The following is a 26,376-nucleotide window of genomic DNA, read 5'->3' as shown; positions in this document are numbered from 1 at the left end:
GGTCTTCAGTCTTCAGTTCCAGGCCTCCAGCTTCTGTAGTCCCAGTTATTGTCAGGTCTTATTTTCACTGCGGTTCTAGTTCCCTTTAGAGAGAGCAGCTTCTGGAATCTGATAACAGTACCTCTTCTATTTGTCTCTCAAGCTTCCTGCTGTTCTAATTTCTAGGTTGTTATACCATCTCTTCTTTGAGTCTTCAGTCCTTTTGTCACCTATCAGCTAATTCCATGGATTAAGACACTTTTTTTTGAAATGCCTAGGATGGTTTTTATTTTTCTCAATTTAAGCAATATATAATTTTACTTGTGTAGAAGAATTTTAAGGAAAATTAGCTATGGTTTAATTTATGTGTCAGACAGTTGTTATTTCCAGCTATTGCCAGGCCCTGTTACAGACATTGAAGACAAAATACAAAACAAGGAAATGTCCATGTTGTGGAGGTTACACTTCAGTGAACAAAGACAGATAATAACTAATGTCTGACACATACCTAAGTATACTGTAGTTTAGAAGTCAATGAGAGTAATGGAAAAATAAAGTAAGGCAATGGAAATTTTAAGTTTAGTAATATATGAACATAGTGGATTGTCAGGATAGACTCTGAGGAGAGGATGACATTTGAAGGAGGTGAAGTAGATTATCTGGAGAGAAACATTCTGAGGAAGAGAAATGATTCAGGCAACAATTTTAAAGAGGAAACATATTTAACATATTCAAGAAAAAACAAAGAGGCCAATGTGGCTGTACAGGAATTATTTAAGCATGAGTAATATGAAGTAAAATCAGAGAGATAATGGAAAACCAGACCATGTTGGTTGGAATTTATAAGACTTTGACTTTGGAAAGGGAGGGTCTAAGCTGGTATAGGATGAATAAAGCATACCAGTTCAGAAATGATTGCAGGTGCCAGCTGAGAGATGATGACAGCTTAAAACAAGATGGTAGCTATAGGAGTGATGAAAAGTGGCCTGAGTCTGGATCCATTTTGAAGGAAAAGCCAAGTAGATTTATGTGTAGCTTTTGGATATGTAAGATTAAGAGTGGAGTTAAAATGACACCGAAGTTTGAGGTCTAAACAATGGGAAAAATGAATTTCCATGTATTGTGATGGTGAAGAGTATGGGATATCAGAAGTCTTATGTTATGTTAAATCTGAGATGTTTATCAGACATATAAGTGGAAATGTGAAGGAGGCACATACAAAAAGTGGAACTCATAGAAAGATTTCGGATGAAGATATATATTTTGGAAAACTAATCATGTTGATGACATATGAAGCCTTAAGACAGAAAGTGATCACCAAGTGAGTATATCTAGAAAGAAGAATGAAGTCCAAGAACTGAGGTTTAGTGCGTGCTAAGTCGCTTCAGTCTTGTTTGACTCTTTGTGACTCTATGGACTGTACCTTGCCAGGCTCCTCTGTCCATGGGATTCTCTAAAATACTGGAGTGGGTTGCCATGTCCGTCTCTAGAACTTTAGTGGGATTATACAATGTGTTAACATCAGGGAGTGGGAATCTTTGTGGCCATCTCAAAATTCTTCCTATCAATTGCCAAATGTGGCCCCAAAATGGGAAGCTTTAGTTCTGATAAACAGCTAGTAAAAATTAATTTAAGAATGAATTCTAAATTCTTGGGATTAAGACAGAATGATTGAATTAGGGTCTGGCAAAGGCCTCTGCCTAACCATCTATGGCTTGTGGGATTGAGTAATGTGCTATAAATCTTATTGTCAGAGTTGTCAAATTAGAGGGGATATAGTACTGAAAATAATAGGGAGAATGAAAAGGATTTAATAGTGGGTGAAAAGGGAAACAAAGGAACTGTGATAACCTGAAACTCAAGGTAAAAAAAGAAAAAAGAAAATTTCTAAGGAAGGGCACAATCAGTTGAGTAAAGTGTCTTTTGGGGTTAACAGTTAGGTCTAGCAATATAGTGACATAAATATTAAATTCAATAGTGATATAAGCACTATTTCTATTACACCAATCACCTCTTTTTATAGAGGTATATTATTTTATTGCTTTTAAAGCAATTATCAAAATTGGAAGCAATTTTTGCAATGCAATATTCTGTTTTTGTGATAATTTCCACCAAAGAATAGAAGCTAAGATGGAAACTTCTCTGATATTTATTAAAATAATTTTATAAGTTGCAGTTTAGTTAATGGATTGCTTTTTCTACCAATTTTCTAACTTCTTAAAGAAGTTTAAAAATAATATAACTGCCTGATGTTTAGTTAGTTTGGGATATTTTGGTTATGTTTAAGGATGTCCCATTGAAGGGAGGAAAGTCAGCAACTCCACACTGAGTATCAGTATGTATGAATAACTCTATGTCATCGATAAAGATTACAAACCTAAGGAGCTCCCCAGGAAGCCAAGGGATCTGGGAGAGGAGTGATTTCTTCTAGAACAATGGTGCCTGGCAAGGGACTGAGAAGAGGAGGGATACCCCTGCCTGTGGGTAGGCTGTGCCAGAGGGCTCAAGTTTGGTTTCATCACATCTCATGCAGGATTTTACACCAGTAAACTCTTGACTTCTGTGAAATACATACAAATTTCTACACTCAAACATGGTCATTTTTTTCTGTTTCTGGAACTTTTCTTCTCTGGTATGAACTAAAACTGATCCTGCTGAGAACTATTCACTATCCATCTACCATAATCTTTTAAATGAGTATTTAAACTTAAGTGTGCAATATACATGAACACACAGTCTATACCATACACCTATTAAGATAGGATGGAGGTTATGAAGGATATCTGTTTCAGAGCAGTCTTTTCAGATTATTTTTTCTTTTCTTAGTAGATTTTTAGAAATTTGATAAACTGTGCCCCAATAGCCAGATATTTTTTGTGCCATATATACAAAACACAAGAGAAGAGACGACAGCCAAACCACAATAACAATTTCCATTTCAAAAGCTGAAACAAATAAAACTGATAGAACAGCAACACATAGCGATCATTAGTTAAGATATTTACAGTGTACAGGGAGATAACAAGGGAATATTTCATGCAAAGATGGGCACAATAAAGGACAGAAATGGTATGGACCAAACAGAAGTAGAAGATATTAAGAAAAGGTGGCAAGAATACAAAGAAGAACTATACAAAAAAGATCTTTACGACCCAGATAACCATGATTGTGTGATCACTCACCGAGAGCCAGATATCCAGGAATGCGAAGTCAAGTGGGCCTTAGAAAGCATGATATAAACAAAACTAGTGGAAGTGATGGAATTCCAGTTGAGCTATTTCAAATCCGAAAAGATGATGCTGTGAAAGTGTTGTACTTAATATGCCAGCAAATTTGGAAAACTCAGCAGTGTCTTCAGGATTCCAATCCCAAAGAAAGTCAATGCCAAAGAATGTTCAAAGTACCGCACAATTGCACTCATCTCACACGCTAGCAAAGTAATGCTCAAAATTCTCCAAACCAGGCTTCAACAGTATGTGAACTATGAACTTGCAGATGTTCAAGCTGGTTATAGAAAAGGCAAAGGAACCAGAGATCAAACTATCAACATCTGTTGGATCATCAAGAAAGCCAGAGAGTTCCAGAAAAAACATCTACTTCTGCTTTCTTGACTATGCCAAAGCATTTGACTGTGTGGATCACAACAAACTGTGGAAAGTTCTTCAAGAATTCTCAAAAATGGGAATATAATACCAATTTACCTGCCTCCTGAGAAACCTGTATGCAGGTCAGGAAGCAACAGTTAGAACTGGACATGGAACAACAGACTCATTCCAAATCAGGAAAGGAGTGCATCAAGGCTGTATATTGTCACCCTGCTTATTTAACTTATATGCAGAGTACATCATGCAGAATGCCAAGCTGGATGAAGTACAAGCTGGAATCAAGACTGCTGGGAGAAATAACAATAACCTCAGATATGCAGATGATACCACATTTATGGCAGAAAGCAAAGAAGAACTAAAGAGCCTCTTGATGAAAGGGAAAGAGGAGAGTGAAAAAGTTGGCTTAAAACCCACCATTCAGAAAACTAAGATCATGGCATCTGGTCCCATCACTTCATGGCAAATAGATGGGAAAACAATGGAAACAGTGAGATAGTTTATTTTGGGGGGCTCCAAAATCACTGCAGATAATGATTGCAGCCATGAAATTAAAAGACGCTTGCTCCTTGGAAGAAAACCTATAACCAACCTAGACAGCATATTAAAAATCAGAGACATTACTTTACCAATAAAGGTCTATCTAATTAAGGCTATGATTTTTCCAGTGGTCATGTATGGATGTGAGAGCTGGACTATAAAGAAAACTGAGTGCTGAAGAATTGATGCTTTTGAACTGTGGTGTTGTAGAAGACTCTTGAGAGTCCCTTGGACTGCAAGGAGATCAAACCAGTCAATCTTAAAGGAAATCAGTCCTGAGTATTCATTGGAAGGAATTATGCTGAAGCTGAAACTAATACTTTGGCCACCTGATGCAAAGAACTGACTCATTGGAAAAGACCCTGATTCTGGGAAAAATTAAAGGCAGAAGAAGAAGGGGATGACAGAGGATGAGATGGTTTGATAGCATCACCGTCTCGATGGACATGAGTTTGAGCAAGCTCCGGGAGTTGGTGATGAACATGGAAGGCTGGTGTGCTGCAGTCCACAGGTTCACAAAGAGTCAGACACAACTGAGCAACTGAACTGAACAGGGAGATATAATGAGATAAGTGATAGAAACTGTGACTCACATGGGTCTCATTATATTGACACAACTGTTTGTTTGGGGGAATAATTTTGTTGATCAGCAAATCTGATTGATCTGTGTTCTGACAATTGGTAAAAATGTCCCTTATCTAGTCTTTGTCAGTGAAGAGGCACAGTAACACCAAAGGGTTTGTAGTAGGCAGCTTCCACCCTGCTTTGATGTTCTTTTTACTCATCAATCAGGTTAGGAATAGCCTGAATAACCTAGATTTTCTGTTCTCTTGGTGTGAATCAAGCAAAGTCCATGTACAATAATATTTGTTTTATTTCCAGTCTTATAGAGATATGATTGACATATTATATTAATCCAAGGTATAAAATATAACAATGGTATACATGTACACATTGTGAAGTGATTACCCAAATAAGTGTAGTTAACATCAGTCACCTCACATAACTAACATTTCTTCTTGTGATGAGAACTTTTCAGATTTACTCTCTTAGCAATACTTTGGCACTTTTTTTAATGGGATAAAAACCAAACTGTACTTGGAAACTTCTCTGAGTGATTCTTAATAACTGTAGCCTAGGAATCTATATGGAAAATGATTAGCTAGAACAGAGTTGATATTTTAAAATAGCCTTGGAGAGTGGTAAGGCAGAATGGTAGAATGTGCTTTAATAATAGAATGTGGATTAGTGTCCACATTCTGTATGGAGTTAAACATCATTGCAGAAAGTGTTTGGGGCTCTTGTTTCATGGTTCCACCACTTTTCATAATCATTCCCATGAATATCTCCAGAATTTCACTCATTTTTCTTTCAGAAATCAGCCTGTGCCACAAGCACAAATAGAAGGAGAGGATGCAGTCACTTCAACAACAAATGGTTAGTTTCTTGACCATGTTCAATGTAGCATAATGGTTAAAAGTGTAATAATGTTTGCATAAGTCAGAACTGGAATAAAATCAATTTGTAATACTTTGAGCGAATTTCCTAACACTCTAGACCTCATTTTACTCAGATGTATTAAGGAAATGATAAAAGAATCTATCTTTTTAAATTTTTGGTGAAAATTAAATAAGACAATGAATACAAAAGACTTGGCTCCCAGGAATCAGGCATATAAATTGTCTCTATAATTATAATTATTATCCATGTAATTAATTTGGATCTCAGTAACTCCAGAGCATCAATCTGTTTTTCTTTCTCTCTACTTCCAGCCAAAGGAGCTTGGGACTTTAATTGGACCCTTTTCTACTATGTAGAAATCTAATCAAAACAATTTAATTATATTTGGCTTCTAAGTCCCCTAAAATGTTATTTTATGAGAGCATATGATCTGGATGCCAAAGGCAATAGAAAATCACTTGCATAATGTATATGTTGAGTCAGTTTAATAAGCCAGGATAGAGGAAACTTCCTTCTCTCTACTACTCATTCAGGCATGATTCTGGGGTATGTTACTTGCAATCTCAGACCAGATCAAGTATTGAATTAGAAATGACTTTATCAGAAGGAAAACTCAATCTAGCTTAAATCAAAAAAGAACTTATTATAATGTACAGAGCCTAACCCTGGGAAACAGTTCTGTTAGAATACAGTAATTCATGATACAAAAATTAGATAAGAAACAAGAAAAATAGAAGTGAGTATGTATCTCTTAGACTGTCCCTTTGGATTCATATGTTTGTTAGCTTCTGTTTCTCCATCAGTTTGCTTCATTTTCTTCTTTCTATCTAGTATTATTTCATTGCTTGGCCTACTTAGGGTAAAGGCTAAACTGCTATTGAAAAAAAGAGGCCCAAAGTGAAGGAGCTTAGAAAAAAAGATTTTTTTTTCCTCTCAAATATAAATGTCCCAAAGTGAGTGTCTGAAGGCAGCACTCATTCAAAGACCCAGATTCTTTCAAAACTCTGATTTCTGTATACCCTCTGATATTATCTTCTGAAGTTCAGGCTAGATTATGAGGTTTTTTTATGTTCCAACACTCTGGAATGCATGGAGACAGAAATAGTGTAATGTCATAAGACAAAGGTAAACATTTCAATGGTGACAATTTAATACATGGCCACATTTGGTATAAGAGAGATTGGAAGATATTGTCTCTACTTAGGCAGCCATGTGAAGTCCACTATTTTCCACCTCATAATTTGAGACTCACAAAGGCAGTCTCAGCACTAGACTTTATTTGCCCTAATTTCAGAGACCAAGAAAAATGACTAATTTTGAATCCCATTTCTAAGTTTTCAGGAGAGAGAATCTGAATGTATCCAAAAAGTTATGTTTGTTGTTTAGTCACAAAGTCATGTCTGACTGTTTGCAGCTCCATGGACTATAGACCACCAGGCCTCTATCCATGGGATTTCCCAGGCAAGAATACTGGGGTAGGTTGCCATTTCCTTCTCCAGAGGATCTTCCCAACCCAGGGATCAAACCAGCGTCTCCTGCATTGGCAGGCGGATTCTTTACCATTGAGCCACCAGGGAAGCTCAAAAAGTTATGGGGAGAGATAAGTAATATAAACAAACATTGTGTAATTCCCTTGAAATCTAGTGGTTAAGACTTCATGTTTCCATCGTACATTGCATGAGTTTGATCCCTGGTTGGGGGACTAAGATCCCACATGCATGCTGTGCAGCCAATAAATAAATAAAACATGGTTGTCAATATCCATATCTAGTCACAGAGTGGGTCAGTAGAAGGAGTTACAGGTTGAACAGATAATCCAATAGTTATTTACTACCTATGTATTTGAATTTTAAGTCAGTGAAGCTAATAAAATGCAGACATCAAAACAGGATAATATACTCACAAACAGAAAACAACAGATCAAACAAATATAATTGATAAAAATATTTTTATCTAGAATACTAACAATCTGAATTCTAAAAGACACATAAATAGTCAAGTGGTAGTCATTCAGTCCGGAGAAGGCAATGGCAGCCCACTCCAGTACTCTTGCCTGGAAAATCCCATGGACGGAGGAGCCTGGTAGTCTGCAGTCCATGGGGTCGCTAAGAGTTGGATGCAACTGAGCGACTTCACTTTCACTTTTCCCTTTCATGCACTGGAGAAGGAAATGGCAATCCACTCCAGTATTCTTGCCTGGAGAATCCCAAGGACGGGGGAGCCTGGTGGGCTGCCGTCTATGGGGTCGCACAGAGGCGGACACGACTGAAGCGACTTAGCAGCAGCAGTCATTCAGTCACATATGACACTCTGTTATTCCGTGGACTGTAACCCATCAGCTTCTCAGTCCATGGATATTCTCCAGGCAAGAATACTGGAGTGGGGTGGCCATTCCCTTCTCCAGGGGATCATCCCAATCCAGGGATCAAACCCAGGTCTTCTGCATTGCAAGTGGACTCTTTACCATCTGAGCCACCAAGGAAACTTTCAAAGCACCATATTCAAGTTCAGTTCACTTTATAAACCTAAAGGTATTTTACTGAAGAACTCTTTAGCCACAATCTATTCTATTAAGATGTCAAAGTAGAGAAGCTGTTATTATTTTTAGTTGATGAAAAGGCATTTTAATTAATTTAAATGTTTTTTTATTTCAAAAACATAAAACTAAAAAATAGATGGACTTACTATTTAAAAAATTCAGTATCTCAAATCTCCTTAGTCTTTAGATAGGTCTGGTGCTAGACTGTCTTTGTCTAACTTATAAAACCTATAGACCACAGACCCAGCCTGATCCATGAATTAACCATGGAATCATAGTCCTTGATTCAGTCTGTCATGATATGGATGTCAGAGGAGTCTCTGGCCTCCTCCTAAATTGTGTGTGTGTGAAGGAGGAGAGAAAGAGAGGGAGATAGAGGGACGGAGACAAAAGATTCTCTTCTAAGTGTAAATTGAAACTTCTTGAATTCTATTCAACTATAAAAATGGAAAATTTCCTTTACAAAGATACTAAGTATCTCTGATGTTTCAACTACTTGTATTTACTGCTCAAAAACAAAAACAAGGAAAGCTAAATATTTTGCACAGTTTTGGGTACTTAAGATATTTTATTGAACACAAAATAAAGAAGGAACTATTTAGATTATTCTTGACTGAGAATTCCTTTTTGATCTTTTACAATATCAACTAATTTCATAATTGAATGGCAAGTTCCAGCACTTTGAAATACTGTCTAGATATATGACTGTTTGCAGTGAAATAGAACTCCAAACATAAAGTATAGTACTCAGCTATTCACACATATTATTTGTTCTTATGTGAAAAGGAGTTATTGATTCTTATATCTGTTAATATATCAGTTTTATAGTCATGTAATCAAATTTCAGGGAGACTTTCTAATTCAGACTTGTAGATACATTAGACATAAAATATATTTAAATCTCAGCAAGCAGCACTAGTCTCAAAACTTGCATTGATATCTACTCTCTCTCAATAATAAAGTTTCCCCTTCTATACAACATAGCCTGTATTTCTGAACCCCATAATACCAAATTAAGAGAACAAACATGCATTGAATATGTCTGCTTTACTTCAAAATTACTTTGGTATTTCCTATATGTATTATTCAATCCTTGCTTTGCTAAGCATTAATTTAGTACCTATATTCTAATTGTTTGTGTATTTCTAAAATGCTTAGCTAAGGGAAGCCCTGCCAAGAAATGCCATGATCAGTTGCTTCTAGGCCTTATAAATAACTGCTTATGTAAGCGTACAGACAGACCATCTTTATATAGTCCTGATGCAACCGTGTATATGGAATGCTTAGTCATCATTATGTAACCCTGAGCAATGAAGCTGTATAATGCTGATGGCATAACAGCTTACATTTAAAATCCAGATATTAGATCCAGTATTCTGGCTTGAAAAAGGCAAGTTGGCAAATAAGCAGTGGACTTTCAAGATGACACAGTTGGAGTGTAAGAGGATGTTTTTTAAGCCCCCAGTCTCTGCTTCTCATAGCCTGGCAAGATCTTACCCAGGGAGGCAGAATTTCATCACCACCAATACCAGCACATTTCCACTTAAGAAACTGGAAAAACATGACTCCTTACACACTGAACACCCATACACCTCCAACCTGATGTCCCCTGGTAATTAGAAAAGGATTCATTTAACATATTTTAGTTAACTAATTTCTTTGAAAACTTATTTGAGGTTTTGGCCAAGCATCAAATCCAGTCCTTGGTAGTACAACTTGAGTGGCACACTCTGACACAAATAGTAGAAACTCAATGACAGATCATTAACCAAGTTAATGGATAAGTAATTACCACATTCTTAAAAATATTTCTATGACCTCACTATTGGATTCAATAGCTTTGTAAATATCCATCCCTCTCCATCCATAGTTTTTCAAGCACTCTATCAGGTCTAATCCCTTGAGTCTATTTGTCACTTCCACTGTATAAGGTCAGGTTTCTTTCCAATCCCAAAGAAAGGCAATGCCAAAGAATGTTCAAAGTACCACACAATTGCACTCATCTCACATGCTAGCAAAGTAATGCTCAAAATTCTCCAAACCAGGCTTCAACAGTATGTGAACTGTGAACTTGCAGATGTTCAAGCTGAATTTAGGAAAAGCAGAGGAACCAGAGATCAAATTGCCAACATCCATTGGATCATCGAGAAAGCAAAAGAGTTCCAGAAAAATATCTACTTCTGCTTTATTGACTATGCCAAAGCCTTTGACTGTGTGGATCACAACAAACTGTGGAAAATTCTTAAACAGAATGGAATACCAGACCACCTTACCTGCCTCCTAAGAAATCTGTATGCAGGTCAAGAAGCAGCAGTTAGAACCGAACATGGAACGACACACCGGTTCCAAATTGGGAAAGGAGTACATCAAGGCTGTATATTGTCACCCTGCTTATTTAACTTATATGCAGAGTACATCATGTGAAATGCCAGGCTGGATGAAGTACAAGCTGGAAACAAGATTGCTGGGAGAAATGTCAGTAACCTCAGATATGCAGATGACACCACCTTTATGGCAGAAAGCAAAGAAGAACTAAAGAGCCTCTTGATGAAAGTGAAAAAGGAGAGTGAAAAAGTTGGCTTAAAACTCAACATTCAGAAAACTAAGATCATGGCATTCGGTCCCATCACTTCATGGCAATTAAATGGGAAAACAGTGGAAACAGTGAGAGACTTTATCTTGGGGGGCTCCAAAATCACTGTGGATGGTTAGTGTGGCCATGAAATTAAAAGAGGCTTGCTCCTTGGAAGAAAACCTATGACCAACCTAGCCAGCATATTTAAAAGCAGAGACATTACTTTGTCAACAAAGGTCCGTCCAGTCAAAGCTATGGTTTTTTCCAGTAGTCATGTATGGATGTGAGAGTTGTACTATAAAGAAACCTGAGCACCCAGGAACTGGTGCTTTTGAGCTGTGGTGTTGTAGAAGACTCTTGAGAGTCCCTTAGAGTGCAAGCAGATCCAACCAGTCCATCATAAAGGAAATCAGTCCTGAATATTCATTGGAACGATTGATGCTGAAGCTGAAACTCTAATACTTTGGCCACCTGATGAGAAGAACTGACTCATTGTAAAAGACCCTGATGCTGGGAAAGATTGAAGGTAGGAGAAGAGGACGACAAAGGTTGAGATGGTTGGATGGCATCACCAACTCCATGGACATGAGTTTAAGCAAGGCTTGGGAGTTGGTGAAGGACAGGGAAGCCTGGCATGCTGCAGTCCATGGGGTCGCAAAGATTCAGTCACGACTGAGTGACTGAACTGAATGAGCTGATCTCTCTCTCCAATGTTTCCTACCATAATTCAACACTATTTTCAGGTTATTTTTTCTTAAATAGGACTTCTCCTATAGCCCCATCTATTTTACAACCAATGTGAATTTTGAATAAATAAGTAGTTATTAAATTTTAGATTTGTTAATGTTCAGAATATGTTATCAGAGGTTTTCTGAACTAGGTTTTAAGAATTACTTATTAAAAATTCAATTGAGTGAACCTTGGTGGTTTGTGACTGTTGTAAGCATTACTATTCAATGATTCATCTTGATTTAATCTAAGGTAAATGAGAAAGCAGTCTAAGGGCAGAACTATATAGGGTCAACACAGTATTATAAAATTTTTGTATCTCTTTCTCTGTGGATGATTTCAAAGGAGTAAATTTAAGTGAAATCCAACACAAAGATAAATTCACTGTGTTTTGGACAACTGAAACAGGATTGATTTCTTTAATCCTGGGAAATAAGTATCCCTTGTTAAGTCTGTCAATCTTAAGCCATAAAACTGACAACTGAATATGTGAAGCTGGAGTTCAGGTAAAAGGAAATCTAAGTGTTTATATTTTGATGTCCTCAATGAATAAATGGAATTTAATGCCCATAGGGCTAATATGGTTTCCGTAGAAAGAGAGTGCAAATAGGCAGGAGAAAAGTATTGAGGACAAGATCTGGGGGATGCTTCATTTAGAGATTAAGGAAAAAAAGTATATACATATATATATATATATATATATATCAATGACAATGACGGCAATGACAATAAAAGACTGAGAAGGAAAAGAGGATAATTAGGAGACAGTGCTATCATAAAATTCAAGTGAGGAAGTATATCAAGAAGAAGGAGTGGGCAGAAGATTTAAATAGACATTTCTGCAAAGGAGACATACAGATGGTCAAAAAGCACAAGAAAAGATGCTCAACATTGCTAATTGTTAGAGAAAAGCAAATAAAAACTACCATGAGGTATCACCAGTCAAAATGACCATCATCAAAAAGTCTACAAATAATAAATTGCTGGAGAGGGTATAGAAAAAAGGGAACCCTCCTACACTGTTGGTGGGAATGTAAATTGGTACAGCCACTATGAAGAACAGAATGGAGATCCCTTAAAAAACTAAAAAAAAAGAGCTAGCATATGACCCAGCAATACTACTCGCAGGCATACATATCCAGAGAAAAATATGGTTCTAAAGGATATATGCACCCCAATGTTCATTGCAACACTGGTTATAATAGTCAAGACATGGAAGCAACCTAAATATACATCAACCGAAGAATGGATAAAGAAGATGTGGTACATATATATAATTGAATATTGTATGTGTGTGTGCATGCTCAGTCACTAAGTCATGTCCAACTCTTTGTGACCCCATATATATATGTATACGTGTGTGTGTGTGTGTGTGTGTGTGTGTGTGTATAATCTCTTTGCTGTAGACCTGAAATTAAGACAACATTGTAAATCAACTATATTCCAATAAAAATTTTATAAAAAGGAGTTGCTCAAAAGTGTCAAATGATTCATAAAGAGATTGTCACCAGAAAATCACTGAATCTGAAAGAGTGGAAGAGGTTGATGAACTCAACTTTAATAATTTCAATGAATTGTTGGAATAACAAGTGGGTTAAAGAGAAAATGAAATGTGAAGAAACAGACTCAAGAATCTCAGACAAGTGTTTCAAAAACTTTTGTGATAAATAAATAGTAAACAAGGAAATGGGGAAGGAAAATCTGAAGATGAATCAGAAGGTAATAATATGTTTTTGTTGTCATTGTTTTGAGTTCTGATTAGTTGTTTTAAAATGGGAACTATTACAGCTTGTATGTATGTTGATAAGAATAATCCAGTAGAAAGGGAATACTGATGATGGAGGGAAAGGGAATATTTCAGGAAAAATTTCTTTCATGTCAAGAGTTTATGGTATCTAGTGCATATGTGAGAGATGGAGTTGCCTAGGATAGGGACAGAAACTTTTACTGAAGGAAGGAGGCAAATATTCATATGCAGGCAGGCTTCTAAGAAGATGAGACAGTTTTTACTGTACTTTTTATAATGAAGTAAAAAGCAAGATCATCAGCTCAGAGTGAGAAGAAGGTGAGTTGTAAAGTTGTATGGAAAAGAGTTGCTGAATCACTGTTTAAGATAACTATTCTTGGATTAGTTGGATTAGTAGGATTGTTGGATAATGTGGATACTCATTTAATTTTTAATTATTTTTAATATTTTAATGAAAATATTAAACAGGCCTAAAAGCACAAACTTCTGGAAGAACCATTCGTTCTTGCCAGTCTTTTATCTCTCCTCGAACTTATCCTTGGCCTCTTCTCGGGCCTTGCATTTGAGAGCAGGAAGACATCTTTGTTGACAGCAGTTTTGTCCAAGGGGATATCCACAGAATACCTTGTGGGCATGAGTTGATTATAATTACAAACTTTCAAAAAAACTTGATCTTTGACCTCTTGGCAATTTTCTTCTTGCCCATGGCAGCTGTCACTTTGCAGAGATAGCAATCAATCCCAGCCACCAAAGCACCACCTTCCTAGGTTTCATGAACTTGCGCATCTCAACAGCTACCATAGATACTCATTTGAAATGTATGATCCTAAATTTAAAGTGTACTCAGTTAATATAATATTCACCCAACGTGTTCAACTGCTCCTAAAAAGACATGCAATGATTAAATACTTGGGATTTATTAGAGTCATTTTTCCAGGCAAATATTATAGAAGGATATGGGATTTAATGACATTTATAAGATACTTGTTACAACGATGAATCATGGAATCTGAGCCAGAAGAAAAATAGAACTTGAGTTATTAGGGAAAAGGATTAAAGACTTAAAGGTGGCAGGTTTGAGATCAGAAGTTCTCAGTGAGATTGAAGAAATGCTGGAATGAAATATTGAACTGGAAGGATAGTGGAAGATGCTGAGGTAATCAGCAGATAATAAATCAAGGTTTTGAATGAGGTGCTGTTATTGGTGATAACAAAGTCTAGGTTATATCTGAAGAGTGGTGGATGAAATGTTAGCAAATCCAAGGAGATCAAGATGCAAGACCCTCAGTAGTTATTGGATCTTCCTCACGTGTTTTGACATTAGGCAATATTCACATCAGTGCAGGAATGAAAATATAGGTTGACAAATAACTCAGACAATTGGTTTCTAATAGTTACATAAGAAAAAGAGGGATAAGGACATGACAGAGAATACTGAAACTCTTCTAAATCATGTTTTACAATTAGTGTAATGTTAATAGACTAAAAAGAGAAAAAATCTCAACAGATGTTGAAATGCCATTTAATAGGATTTAAAAATGTATATAAATATAGTATGCATATATATTCATTTATACATATTGTTGTATATATAGTTACCATAATTTAACATTGTCTTAAACATGCTGAGACAACAATTACAAAAAAGAAATGGAAATGTAGTATAAACATTGGAAAGTAGGAGGCAAAATTGTATACATTTATATTTTTTCATTTATTGGTAAATTTGGAGGAAAAATTAGGTGAATTCCATGGTCTCTTCTAGGATTAACGTTCCCCAGTGCCTCAGTATTTCTTCTCTAGGATCTCCAAGAGGGAAAGTTTAAGGGTCACTGAAAAACTGCATGGTTTTTGCTTCTCCCTCTTTGTATCACAAAGGTAATATCCATTGACTGAAAGAATGAGATAAAAACACTGATGATTATATAGGATCTTGATATGTACCTACATTTATCCTCTTCACAAATAATTTGTTTTGCTTTTTTATATTGATACTGTATTTCTGTACACATCAAAATTGTTTTCTAAATGGTAGAAGGATACTTGGAATAGGAATAGTTTAAACATAATTATAATAAAGGCTTAAGCTTGACTTTCAAGTTTTCTTCTCTAACAATTAAATATGCATTTATTTAAGCAATCGTGGTATGAAACAATAGTGGATGAGAAATGAGGATAATTAGGGAACTAAATGATTGAACTGGTTTGAATGGTGTTTGAGTTTCACTCCACTTAGAAAATGTATATTCTCACTTATATTTTGTTCTTATTCTTGTCATAATTCTTCACTCTTTATAGTTTTCCTTTTCATTTTCTAATATTTATCTAACATTGTGAAAAAACAAACAAACTTCAGTTGAAATAGCAGATTTGATAAATATAACCACCTTGCACTAAGAAGTTTCCAGATATTCTTGAATCTGTAGAGAACCAGACAGGACTAGTATAACAAAATTTCATTCCTTGATCTATGACTCAAGGACAGAATGGATATTACTCAACAAGCCCAAGCAGACATGAATAGATGCTCTCATAAAATGCTGGAGGCAAGCTACATCATCTCCAGCATTATTTCCTAAATTCTCCTTTTACTGTTCTAGACTAAGTACATTGAATCATATATCACCTTTCTGGAATGTCAGAGAGGGATAGTGATTACAACTAGGGAACATGTTAATCAGTAGAATTGACATGTTTGTGTCTGTATTCCCATTTTTTTCCCTCTCTTTTCTTTTCCTTCTCCTTTTCCTTTATATTTCAAGTTTGCCCATCACTGAATTTTTGGTGGCCTGCATTTCTACCCTTCCTCCATTCCATTCAGAAGCAAACACTGTATAGCTAGGAAATCAGGAAAGTCAAGCACTTTCATATTTTTATTAATTTATAAATTGAGAAGGAGTTTTCATGTGTACCAAAATTTTAAAATTATGCTATATTAGTAAATTGCGTTATTAAGCACTATAAGCGATATATAAATAAGAGAGTTTATCTTTATCTTCATGTAGTTTTCAGTCTGTTGTAATAAGACATTTACTCAAAGAAAAAATAAAGGAAACCTGATAAATATTTTCTTTAAAAAGAAATAAACATCATACTATTTATTTTAAAGGAGAGATATACCTCAAGAATATGGAAACTAAGAGCAAAATAAAGAACAAAAATGATATGGAAAATAGAATTTGAGTAAAATTTTGAGGAAATGAGATTAGCAGTTCAGTCGCTCAGTTGTGTCTGACTCTGCAACCCCATGGAGTACAGCACTCCAGGTCTCCCTGTCCATCACCAACTCCCAGAGTTTATGCAAACTCATGTCCATGGAGTCAGTGATGCCATGCGACCATCTCATCCTCTGTCCTGTTGGTGAGTTCTGGAGTAAATGAGAGCACATTTTGCTAAGGAAAATAGATCTAGAGAGAGTACCCAAGATAAATAGGAGGGTAAGAAAATAGGAAAAGGAAAACAATCAAAAAACAGTGGAATCATAAAGAAAAGCTTAAAGAAGCCTAATTATTGGGAATAAAATTTTATGATATGTAAAACAAAGTGAAAACAAATCATCCATAATAGTTAATAGACAATAGCTAGCTAAAAAGATAAAGAATAGAATTAAACCAAAGATGAGTCCACATTTTCATCTTGGATGACTAGAAGAGAAAGCAAATACCAACAACAACAACAAAAAAATCAGAAAGAGGAGCTGATTTTAGGGGGACACTGAACTGATGCTGATCTTAATTGAGGGATGCCAAAGTACAACTGGATAGAAAAATATATGAAGTAGCCAGGGAAATGCAATCAGATACCAGAAGGGGAAAAAAAATGTTATTAAGGAAAAGAATAAGTATTTTAAAATTATATAGCTTAAGGAGATAATGGTTGTCCTCTTTTAGGTTAAATTGTTCAAACAATTAATCCTTACAATCAATGGAGTAAATTATTCTCAGATGATATACTGATTTTCTCATCCTAGACTTGCATACATTATCATCTATTTGAAAGTCAGAATTAAAGGTGAAGATGAATGAGATAATTTATGAAAAGATATTTGAGTAAGAAAATATTTTAGCTTGTAACCTTGAAGATATCAACACCTAAGACTAGAGGAGAGAAAAAAGATCTAATGAAGAATATTTTAAAAGATCAATCAGAACAGTAAAGACTCACTGATGTTATAGGTGGGAAGACTTTGAAAATGCAGATATATGGAGACAAAGCATGTCTAATGCTGTAGAGAAGTCAGGAGACATAGTTTCAGAAGCTCGCAAATTGGGTAGGTAGGTTTCTGGTGCTGTGTGTGAACCAGCAGCTCCAGGGACAGTGTACAAACTCCAGACAAATTGAGAAAGATATCACAGGAATATGTAACATGTCGGGAAATTCAACCTATGTTGTATGGTGTGGAGGTGACCCCTATGGGTGGACTGGGCAAGATGGGTGACAGAGAATAATAGGAAAGTGAGAGATTCTATGAACAATGTTACAAATGCAGTACAACTGTAAAGGTGGGGAAGGGTACAGAAAGGTAGGTTGGGGTAAACTGGAAGTAAAAGGATGAAGTTGAAGAATCGAAGGTTTAAAGATACCAGTGATACCAAGGACCAGTTGTTGTAAGCTGCTGCTGCTGCTGCTGCTGCTGCTAAGTCGCTTCGGTCGTGCCCAACTCTGTGCGACCCCTTAGACGGCAGCCCACCAGGCTCCGCCGTCCCTGGGATTCTCCAGGCAAGAACACTGGAGTGGGTTGCCATTTCCTTTTCCAGTGCATGATAGTGAAAAGTGAAATAGAAAGTGAAAAAAGGCAGAGAGAGTGAGAGGGGAGAGAGAATAGAAGATACTCTGCTAAATTTCAAATTTTATTACCATAGTGATGAGTCAGAGTTAAACGGGTTTGCAAGTTTAAAAGAAGCCCCAAATAACCTTTTATAATATGTGTCATTTCTTCTTATTCTTTGACAATGCTCATTGGAGTTACAACATTATTGGCATATTTTAATTTTCTTTTTTTATATAATTTATTTTTTAGTTCAGCTCTTAAAATTTCAGCTTTCTGGTTCCTTATTTGAAGATCTATACCTAAGAGTTGTGCTCTGACTTTTTTGTTCTGAATCTATTTAAATGAATTATATTTAGCAAGTATTTTCTGCAATCTGAGAGCTAATGATGCAGGCCTTCACTTCCACTGTCTCATTTAAATTTTATTCCCATAAAGAACAGGAAGCCTTGGGTAACTGGGAAGGTAGAAGAACTAAAACAAATCTTCTATCTTTTGACCATTATACTTGCATTATAATAAATCAAAGTGCAGAATTTACTGTGCATCCAGACTAGGACAGACAGGGAGCCAGAATTATCTTGGCCATTTCTCTGAGCTTATAAAATATATACACACCCTTAATTCTAACTGGAACAAATAGATATCTTGTATTCTTCCACCTGCAGTATTGGGGAAATGTTTTTTTGATAATTGTACTCTAGTGTGACTAAGGTCACCTAAGGCTGCTACAAATGCAGAGTGTACTTGCCGATACTCTGAAGTCACTTAAGAAACATCTCTCTACTTTTCCTATTGGAGATGTCGGGAATGGCATATGTGAATATTGTGAAAAAGACAGAGACAAAGTTTTCCCTTGACTTGTCTATAACTCTTGTCTTCTTCCCCTGGTTTGCTCACTATCCCTACAGTTCTCTCACTGAATGTGGTAATACTCATTAAAGAGTACAATAAGTAATTATTTATTTCTCTGAGTCTGCCTTTAGGCATTGAACACACTGATACGAAGGCATCTGCCCAAATAATGTTGGTATCAGTAATTCACAATACAGTGCCTGAAATGCAATAGACCCTCAACACTTGTTAAGCTAATGGTAGATAGGTACACATGATCTGAATCATGTGCCGTAATGAGATACACTTTCCAATTTCTCACAGATCTAGGACAAGATTCCCCATCATGGGGACCCAAATAACAGTCTGTAAATTGTTCCTGTCATAGATGGTGGCCCTCAATGTTTCACAGATATGAGAAACTGTAAGGTAAATTTCTGGAACATTCTGAAGTGCTAAGAAATCAGGCAAAATAGGATAATGAGAATTAATGATGAAGTGGAGTTAGAGGTCTGTTCTCCATCCGGGGTTCATCTCAGTAATATTTTTCTCCCTGTGAGAACATTTTAAAAGTTGAATCATACAGTATGTAACTTGTTGAGAATTTTTTTCTTTTTTCACTATGCCTAATGCCATTGAGATCTGTCCAGGTTTTTGCATGCGTCAATACTTTTTATTTATTCAGTGCTTTTATTCCTAAGTAGTATTCCATTGCATGATATTCTATAGTTACAGAATTGGTTTAACAATTCAGCTATTCAAGGACATTTGAGTTGTTTCTAGTTTTAGATTACTATGAATAAAGTCACTATGAACAATTGTGTATAGGTTGTTGTGTGAACATAAGTTTTTATTGCTCTGGGATAGATGTCATAGGGTATGATTGCTGACTTATTTTGAAAATGTATATTCGGTTTTAAAAGAAACTACTGAACTGTTTTCCAGAGTGATTGTACCATTCTTCATTCCTACCAGCAATGTGTGAAAGATCATTTCTCCCCAGCCTCAACACTGTTTAATATTATCACTATTGGTTTTGTTTTCATTTTTGACATTCTAAGAGATATTTAGTGATATATCATTGTAGCTGTAGTTTGCCTTTCCTATATAGCTAATGATGTTGACCCTCTCTTTATGTATTTGCCCTCCATATCCCTTTTACAGTGAAATATCTATTGATGCCTTTTGCCCACTTTATAATTAGATATACTTTTTTGCTATTGAGATTTGAGAGTACTTTTTAAAGTCTACATATGAGACCTTTATTGAATATGATTTTCAAATATTTTATCTTAGTATGTAGGTTGTCTTTTCAGCCTCTTGATAGGGTCTTTTACAGCATAATCTGTTAAAATTTTGATGAAGCTCAATTTATCATTTTTAAAACAAATCACAATTTTAATGTGATGTCTCAGAACTCTACACCTAGCCCCCAAAATATTTTTCTTATGCTTTCTGCTGATTCTTAATACTTTGAAGAATTACCTACCCTAACAAATGTTTCCCTGAAACGCTGCAATATTACAGCAGCAAATAAGTGGTATATTGAGATTTAGATATAAATTGAAATGTACAAAAAATTTGTTGAAAAACGATGTCACTTAATATGAAAAGAACATTATCTTATTGTTATTCTGTTTCAAAATTAAGTTGTAGAGAGAAAATTGTCAAAAACATATGTTCATGGAAAGGACATCACTAAGTGGAGTATAACCAAAAACTTGTATAAGATTTTCTGTATATTCTTTTATATAATAGTTTAATTAACTAGTTAATTGTACCCACCCATTTGCAAGAAACATATACACACTGATAATCTCATAACCCATTAATTAAATTATCCCATTAAAAGAGTCACATTTTTTAAAGTGAGGGTAGACAGTAGTATTGTAAAAAAAAAAAAAAAAAAAGTAGGTTAGGCATAATTGCTGCTATTAAGCATAAAAGTTAATTCTGTATTTCCTAGAGTGGCAAGCATAAATGAAAATATAATTAGTTACAAAATTCTCATTATTTATTAGTAAGAAGTAATACTAGCTGGTTAGGAGAAATTGTTCATTTTCTGTAAAAAAATCTCAAAAGGACTAATTACATAGATTTTTCTATCACTGCCATCAAGTGAAAAAGGCATATTGTTTTCAAATATAGTTTTCTCAAGAAGCAGAAAAGATATTCATATAGATATATTGACTTTTCATAAAATTAGTTCTCAAAAGAGCTGAGGAATATTTTTTAATTACAGTAATTTCTGAGGTTGCATTTTCATATACCAAAAGAAACAGGGTCCAAAGGAATGAATCTTCGTTTGTTAACTTCTCTTAAATATTCCAATTACCTCAATCTAAGCTAAGAAATTTCTTAGAGAAGCTGGAGATCAGATTATTAAAGATCAAGGTCACAAGAAAGGAGGAGAAGGATCTGACATCCACAGAGTACCAACTGCCTGATATGATGATTTATGTTCACAAGAAAATGGTGGGGAGAAAGAAACATTAAAAAAAAAAGTGTTCTAGTTAATTAGCTAGATTCATGAATAATTGTTCAAGAAATTCAAGGAAGTTTGGAATTTCTTTTAATATGCTATCTGTTGTGTGAGTGTGTTTCTTTGATTGTTATATTGTACTCAGATTAGGTTTTTATTCTGATTATATTTTAGAACCGTTTTAACACATGTTGACCAACAGTGCAGTTGGACCTGCTATTAAAGTTACTACCATAAACCAGAATTTTGTTTTTATTATAACTACAGACTTTATATATAAGATATAATATGATTATGATTCTAAACAACATGAGAGAGTCCAGCAATACCATGGGGATATCACTGTGATAACAATAATATTGGAACATAATGCTTTAAGACTTGACTCAGATACCAGACTGACACACACTGTGAGTGTGTGGAGAAATCTAAATACTTTCTGAAGCTATGAGTTGGAGATTAGATTTTATACCAGTTTCTGAGGGCAAAGAGTTTTCATACACTATTAGGCCTTTTTGTTACTGTTTTAATAGGTAAAACTAATGTGATGCCTGCCTAGATAATTTCTCAATTCTACCTGGCTGCATGCAAAGATGGATACAATAAAGGAAAGAAATTGCATGGACCTAACAGAAGCAGAAGATATTAAGAAGAGGTGGCAAGAATACACAGAAGAACTATACAAAAAAAGATCTTCAGCACGCAGATGATCACAATGGTATGTTCACTCACCTACAGCCAGACATCCAGGAATGCAAAGTCAAGTGGGCCTTAGGAAGCATCACTACGAACAAAGCTAGTGGAGGTGATGGAATTCCAGTTGAGCTATTTCAAATCCTAAAAGATGATGGTGTGAAAGGGCTGCACTCAATATGCCAGCAAATTTGGAAAACTCAGCAGTAGCCACAGGACTGGAAAAAGTCAGTTTTCATTCCAATCCCAAAGAAAGGCAATGCCAAAGAAAGTCCAAACTACCGCACAATTGTACTCATCTCACACGCTAGTAAAGTAATGCTCAAAATTCTCCAAGCCAGGCTTCAACAATACATGAACTGTGAACTTCCAGATGATGAAGCTGGATTTAGAAAAGGAAGGGGAAGCAGAGATCAAAGTGCCAACATCCTTTGGATCATCAAAAAAGCAAGAGATTTCCAGAAAAACATCTATTTCTGCTTTATTGACTATGCCAAAGCCTTTGACTGTGTGGACAACAAAAAACTGTGGAAAATTTTTCAAGAGATGGTGGGCAGACCATCTGACCTGCCTCTTGAGTAACCTGTATGCATGTCAGGAAGCAACAGTTAGAACTGAACATGGAAAAACAGACTGGTCCCAAATCAGGAAAGGAGTATGTCAAGGCTGTATATTGTCACCCTGCTTTTTAACTTATATGCAGAGTATATCATGAGAAATGCTGGGCTGGATGAAGTACAAGCTGGAATCAAGACTGCCGGGAGAGATATCAATAACCTCAGATATTCAGATGACACCACCCTTATGGCAGAAAACAAAGAATTAAAGAGCCTATTGATGAAAGTGAAAGAGGAGAGTGAAAAAGTTGGCTTAAAACTCAACATTCAGAAAACTAAGATCATGGTATCTGGTCCCATCACTTCATGGCAAATAGATGGGAAAACAATGGAAACAGTGACAGACTTTATTTGTTTGGGCTCCAAAATCACTGCAAATGGTGACTGCAGCCATGAAATTAAAAGACATTTACTCCTTGGGAGAAAAGCTATGACCAATCTAGACAGAATATTAGAAAACAGAGACATTACTTTGCCAACAAAGGTCCATCTATTCAAAGCTATGGCTTTTCCAGTAGTCATGTATGGATGTGAGAGTTGAACTGTAAAGAAAGCTGAGTGCCAAAGAATTGATGCTTTTGAGCTGTGGTGTTGGAGAAGACTCTTGAGAGTCCCTTGGACTTCAAGGATATCCAACCAGTCCATCCTAAAGGAAATCAGTCCTGAATATTCATTGTAAGAACTGATGCTGAAGCTGAAACTCCAATACTTTGACCACCTGATGCAAAGAACTGACTCATTTGATAAGACCCTGATGCTGGGAAAGATTGAAGGCGGGAGGAGAACGGGATGACAGAGGATGAGATGGTTGGATGGCATCACCGACTCCATGGACATGAGTTTGAGTAAACTGTGGGAGTTGATGATGGACAGGGAGGCCTGGTGTGCTGTAGTTCATGGGGTCACAAAGAGTCGGACAAGACTGAGTGACTGAACTGAATACTGGCCACAGACAGTAAGATACATTGAAAATATCAATGTATCTGAGGGTGGTGTTTTAGTTTTAATCAACCATCTTTTGGAACCAAGGTAAAAGCCAATTTCTTACTAGTCTAATGGTATTATACTAGAAACTGGAGAAAAACAGTGCTGAACCGTATTTGAGAGCAAACCATCAACAAGACATTGTTGTGAATATCTTCAGAGGTAAAAACCTGACAGTGCCTAAGTAGGAGTCCCCAAGATTCACAAGTCAGATCATTTCAGGCCACAGACCATAAACCCTTCTATTTATTTGAAAGTCTCTCTTCTTTCAAACAATCGTATGACCTAAAATCAATGTGGTTAGGATTCAAAGAAGGAAACAGGTCTGACTTTGCATTCAAAGTGAAAGAGTTACTGTAAGAAGCCATGTGCACAGAGGTTGGCTGCTAGCAAAGCATGTAGTCTCAGAAACGCCTGAATCAATTCATATAGGAATAATTTTTAAATCAATGTTTAGTAAATAACCCTGAATTTTTTGCAGCTTTAAGCAATTCTCCTTCCACAGCACACCCCACACTCTCATATTGATGAGACTAATCAGGACTTAGAAAGAAAAAGGATCAGGTATGGCTGCTCTATGGAAATTTGACTAAATACACTATTGGAACTTAAGTCCACATGAAGAACCATATAGAATGGTGGTAGCCTGCAGCCTTTAAGTTAAGATCTTAGAAGTTCACACTAAATTGGTTTAGCAGTTCTGAAGGGGAAATTCCCAGATATAATCTAGAACTTGTTTTAGACACCATGCTCTTTAATTTGCTTTTATTGCAGCAAAGAAAGGCATAAATAAAATCACTTTGACTTGTTGGATTCTGATTCACAGCCATTTGCCTTCTCCAGCAGGAACTGGAAATTCCATAAATATTCTTTGAAACTGCCTAGAATTTTTGGAAATAGAAATAATTGTGGTTTTTTTTTTAATTATAGTTTTAGTGAACACAGTGAAAACTGATGAGAATAAATATATATTAAACTAATGTCAACAAGTGCTGATGGATTTTTTTAAATTTTTTGCTTTTTAAAATTTTTGGCTGTACTAGGTCTTCATTGCTGTGTGTGCACTTTCTTTAGTTGTGGTGAGCATGGACTAAATGTATCTTTTCAAACTAGAATTTTGGTTTTGGTTTTCCAGTTATATACTCAGCTGTGTAATTGCTCGATCATATGGTAGTTCTATTTTGTAAGAAACCTCCATACTTTTTCCCATAATGGCTACATTACTTTAAATCACCAACAGTATAAGAGGGTTTCCTTTGATCCACATCCTTACCAGCATTTATTATTTGTGTTCTTTTTACTGCTAGCCATTCTGCTGACAGGTGTGAGATCACTGAGGTTTTGACTTTCATTTCCCTTATGATTAGAGATGCTGAGCATCTTTTCATGTGCCTGTTGGCTATCTGAATTTCCTCTTTGGTAAAATGTCTATTCAGTTCTTCTGTCCATTTCTTCATTGGACTGTTTTGTGCTGTTGAGTTGTATGAGCTGTTTATATATGTTGTATAACAATCCCTTATCAGTCAAATCATTTGAAAATATTTTCTCCCATTCAATGGATTGTCTTTTTGTTTTGTCGATGGCTTCCTTTGCTGTGCAAAAGCTATTGAGTTTAATAGATAACATTTATTTATTTTTGCTTTTATTTCCTTTACTTTAGGACCAGATCTAAAAAATTACTGTGATTTATATCCAAGTATGTTCTACCTATGCTTTCCTTTGGGGATTTTATACTATCTAGTCTTATAAACCATTTTGAGTTTATTTTTTGTATATAGTGTTATAGAATATTTTAATTTCATTGTTTAACATATAGCATACATGAAATTGTATGAAAGAACAAATGGTATGAAATATCTATTTCCTAATAGCATATATATAGAGAAAAATAGAGATAGGTAGAGAAAAAGAAAGAAAACGAAATATATATGATGATATGATTCACATTTATAAATTATTAATGTCATTGTTTAAATGATCTTTGAAAGAGAATAATATTATTGTGATAAAGCAAAGAATTTTTCTGTTGTAAGAAATATATTCAAAACTTTAAATAATATATGTGTCTATAACTGTTTAGTAATTTACTAATATTTTAGAGTACATAGAATAGGTAAGAAATTCTAAAGTTTTACCCTACCCTTTTAGTATGTCCTCAGGAATTTATAGTTTCGTTATCTTGTCAGTTCTTTTAAAGTTCATAGGTTAATATCAGCCTAGTATCAACCTTGCTTTTAAGTTAACAAACTACTTTAATTGTAGTTATAACTTACCCCTGTAGTTTAATATCTTTGTGCAGAACAGAAATTAAAAATGAGAACTACAAGAGGTCAATATCTGAAACTCTTACTTCACCAGTGGAATAAAAATTAGTATATTTCAAAGGTTGTAAAAAGATCTAAGGAAAGCTAATTTTACTTAGTTTCCAGAATTAAAAAGGTATAATTGGTCCTACTCTGGGAATTGGAACATTTGTAATTATTTAATGTGATTTGTAGTAAATCCATATAAGAGAAGTGGATAGTTATTCCATCTATATGAACCTTTTAAATTGTAATTGTGTTATCTTGTGTCTAATGTCTGGTATATTAGAGGATTTTATTATGTAAGCCAGAAGTTTCAAAGAGCTCCTACTTATAATGAATGATTTACTTAAGAGTCACTGTCTATTGTTTTTTTTTCCTCAGTTTATTTTGGATTCCCCATTTATCCTCAGTCACAGGAATTTTCTCAGTTCAATGGCCATCAACGTTATTGCAGCAATTAGAATTTTTCTTATGTGTCCTGCAGTTAGTGGCTTTAGAATATAACATGCAGTTCAAAAAT

The 26,376-nt window shown here is 35.4% G+C and overlaps 1 protein-coding gene across 1 annotated transcript in view; it reads left to right on the top strand.

Moving 5' to 3' along the window:
* LOC145507884 (uncharacterized) overlaps nt 1-26,376 on the top strand; it is a 542,600-nt gene that overhangs the window by 304,414 nt on the left and 211,810 nt on the right. Inside the window, exon 3 of the mRNA XM_081495372.1 lies at nt 5,497-5,558. Within this exon, the coding sequence (XP_081351498.1) occupies nt 5,497-5,558 (62 nt within the window). The remainder of the gene's footprint in view (nt 1-5,496; nt 5,559-26,376) is intronic.

This window comes from Giraffa tippelskirchi, chromosome 5, assembly GCF_054371585.1.
Source record: "Giraffa tippelskirchi isolate mGirTip1 chromosome 5, T2T-mGirTip1v1.2.pri, whole genome shotgun sequence".
Lineage (NCBI taxonomy): Eukaryota > Metazoa > Chordata > Mammalia > Artiodactyla > Giraffidae > Giraffa > Giraffa tippelskirchi.
Note: the sequence above shows the minus strand (reverse complement) of the source record. Positions and strands in the feature narration are given on the sequence as shown.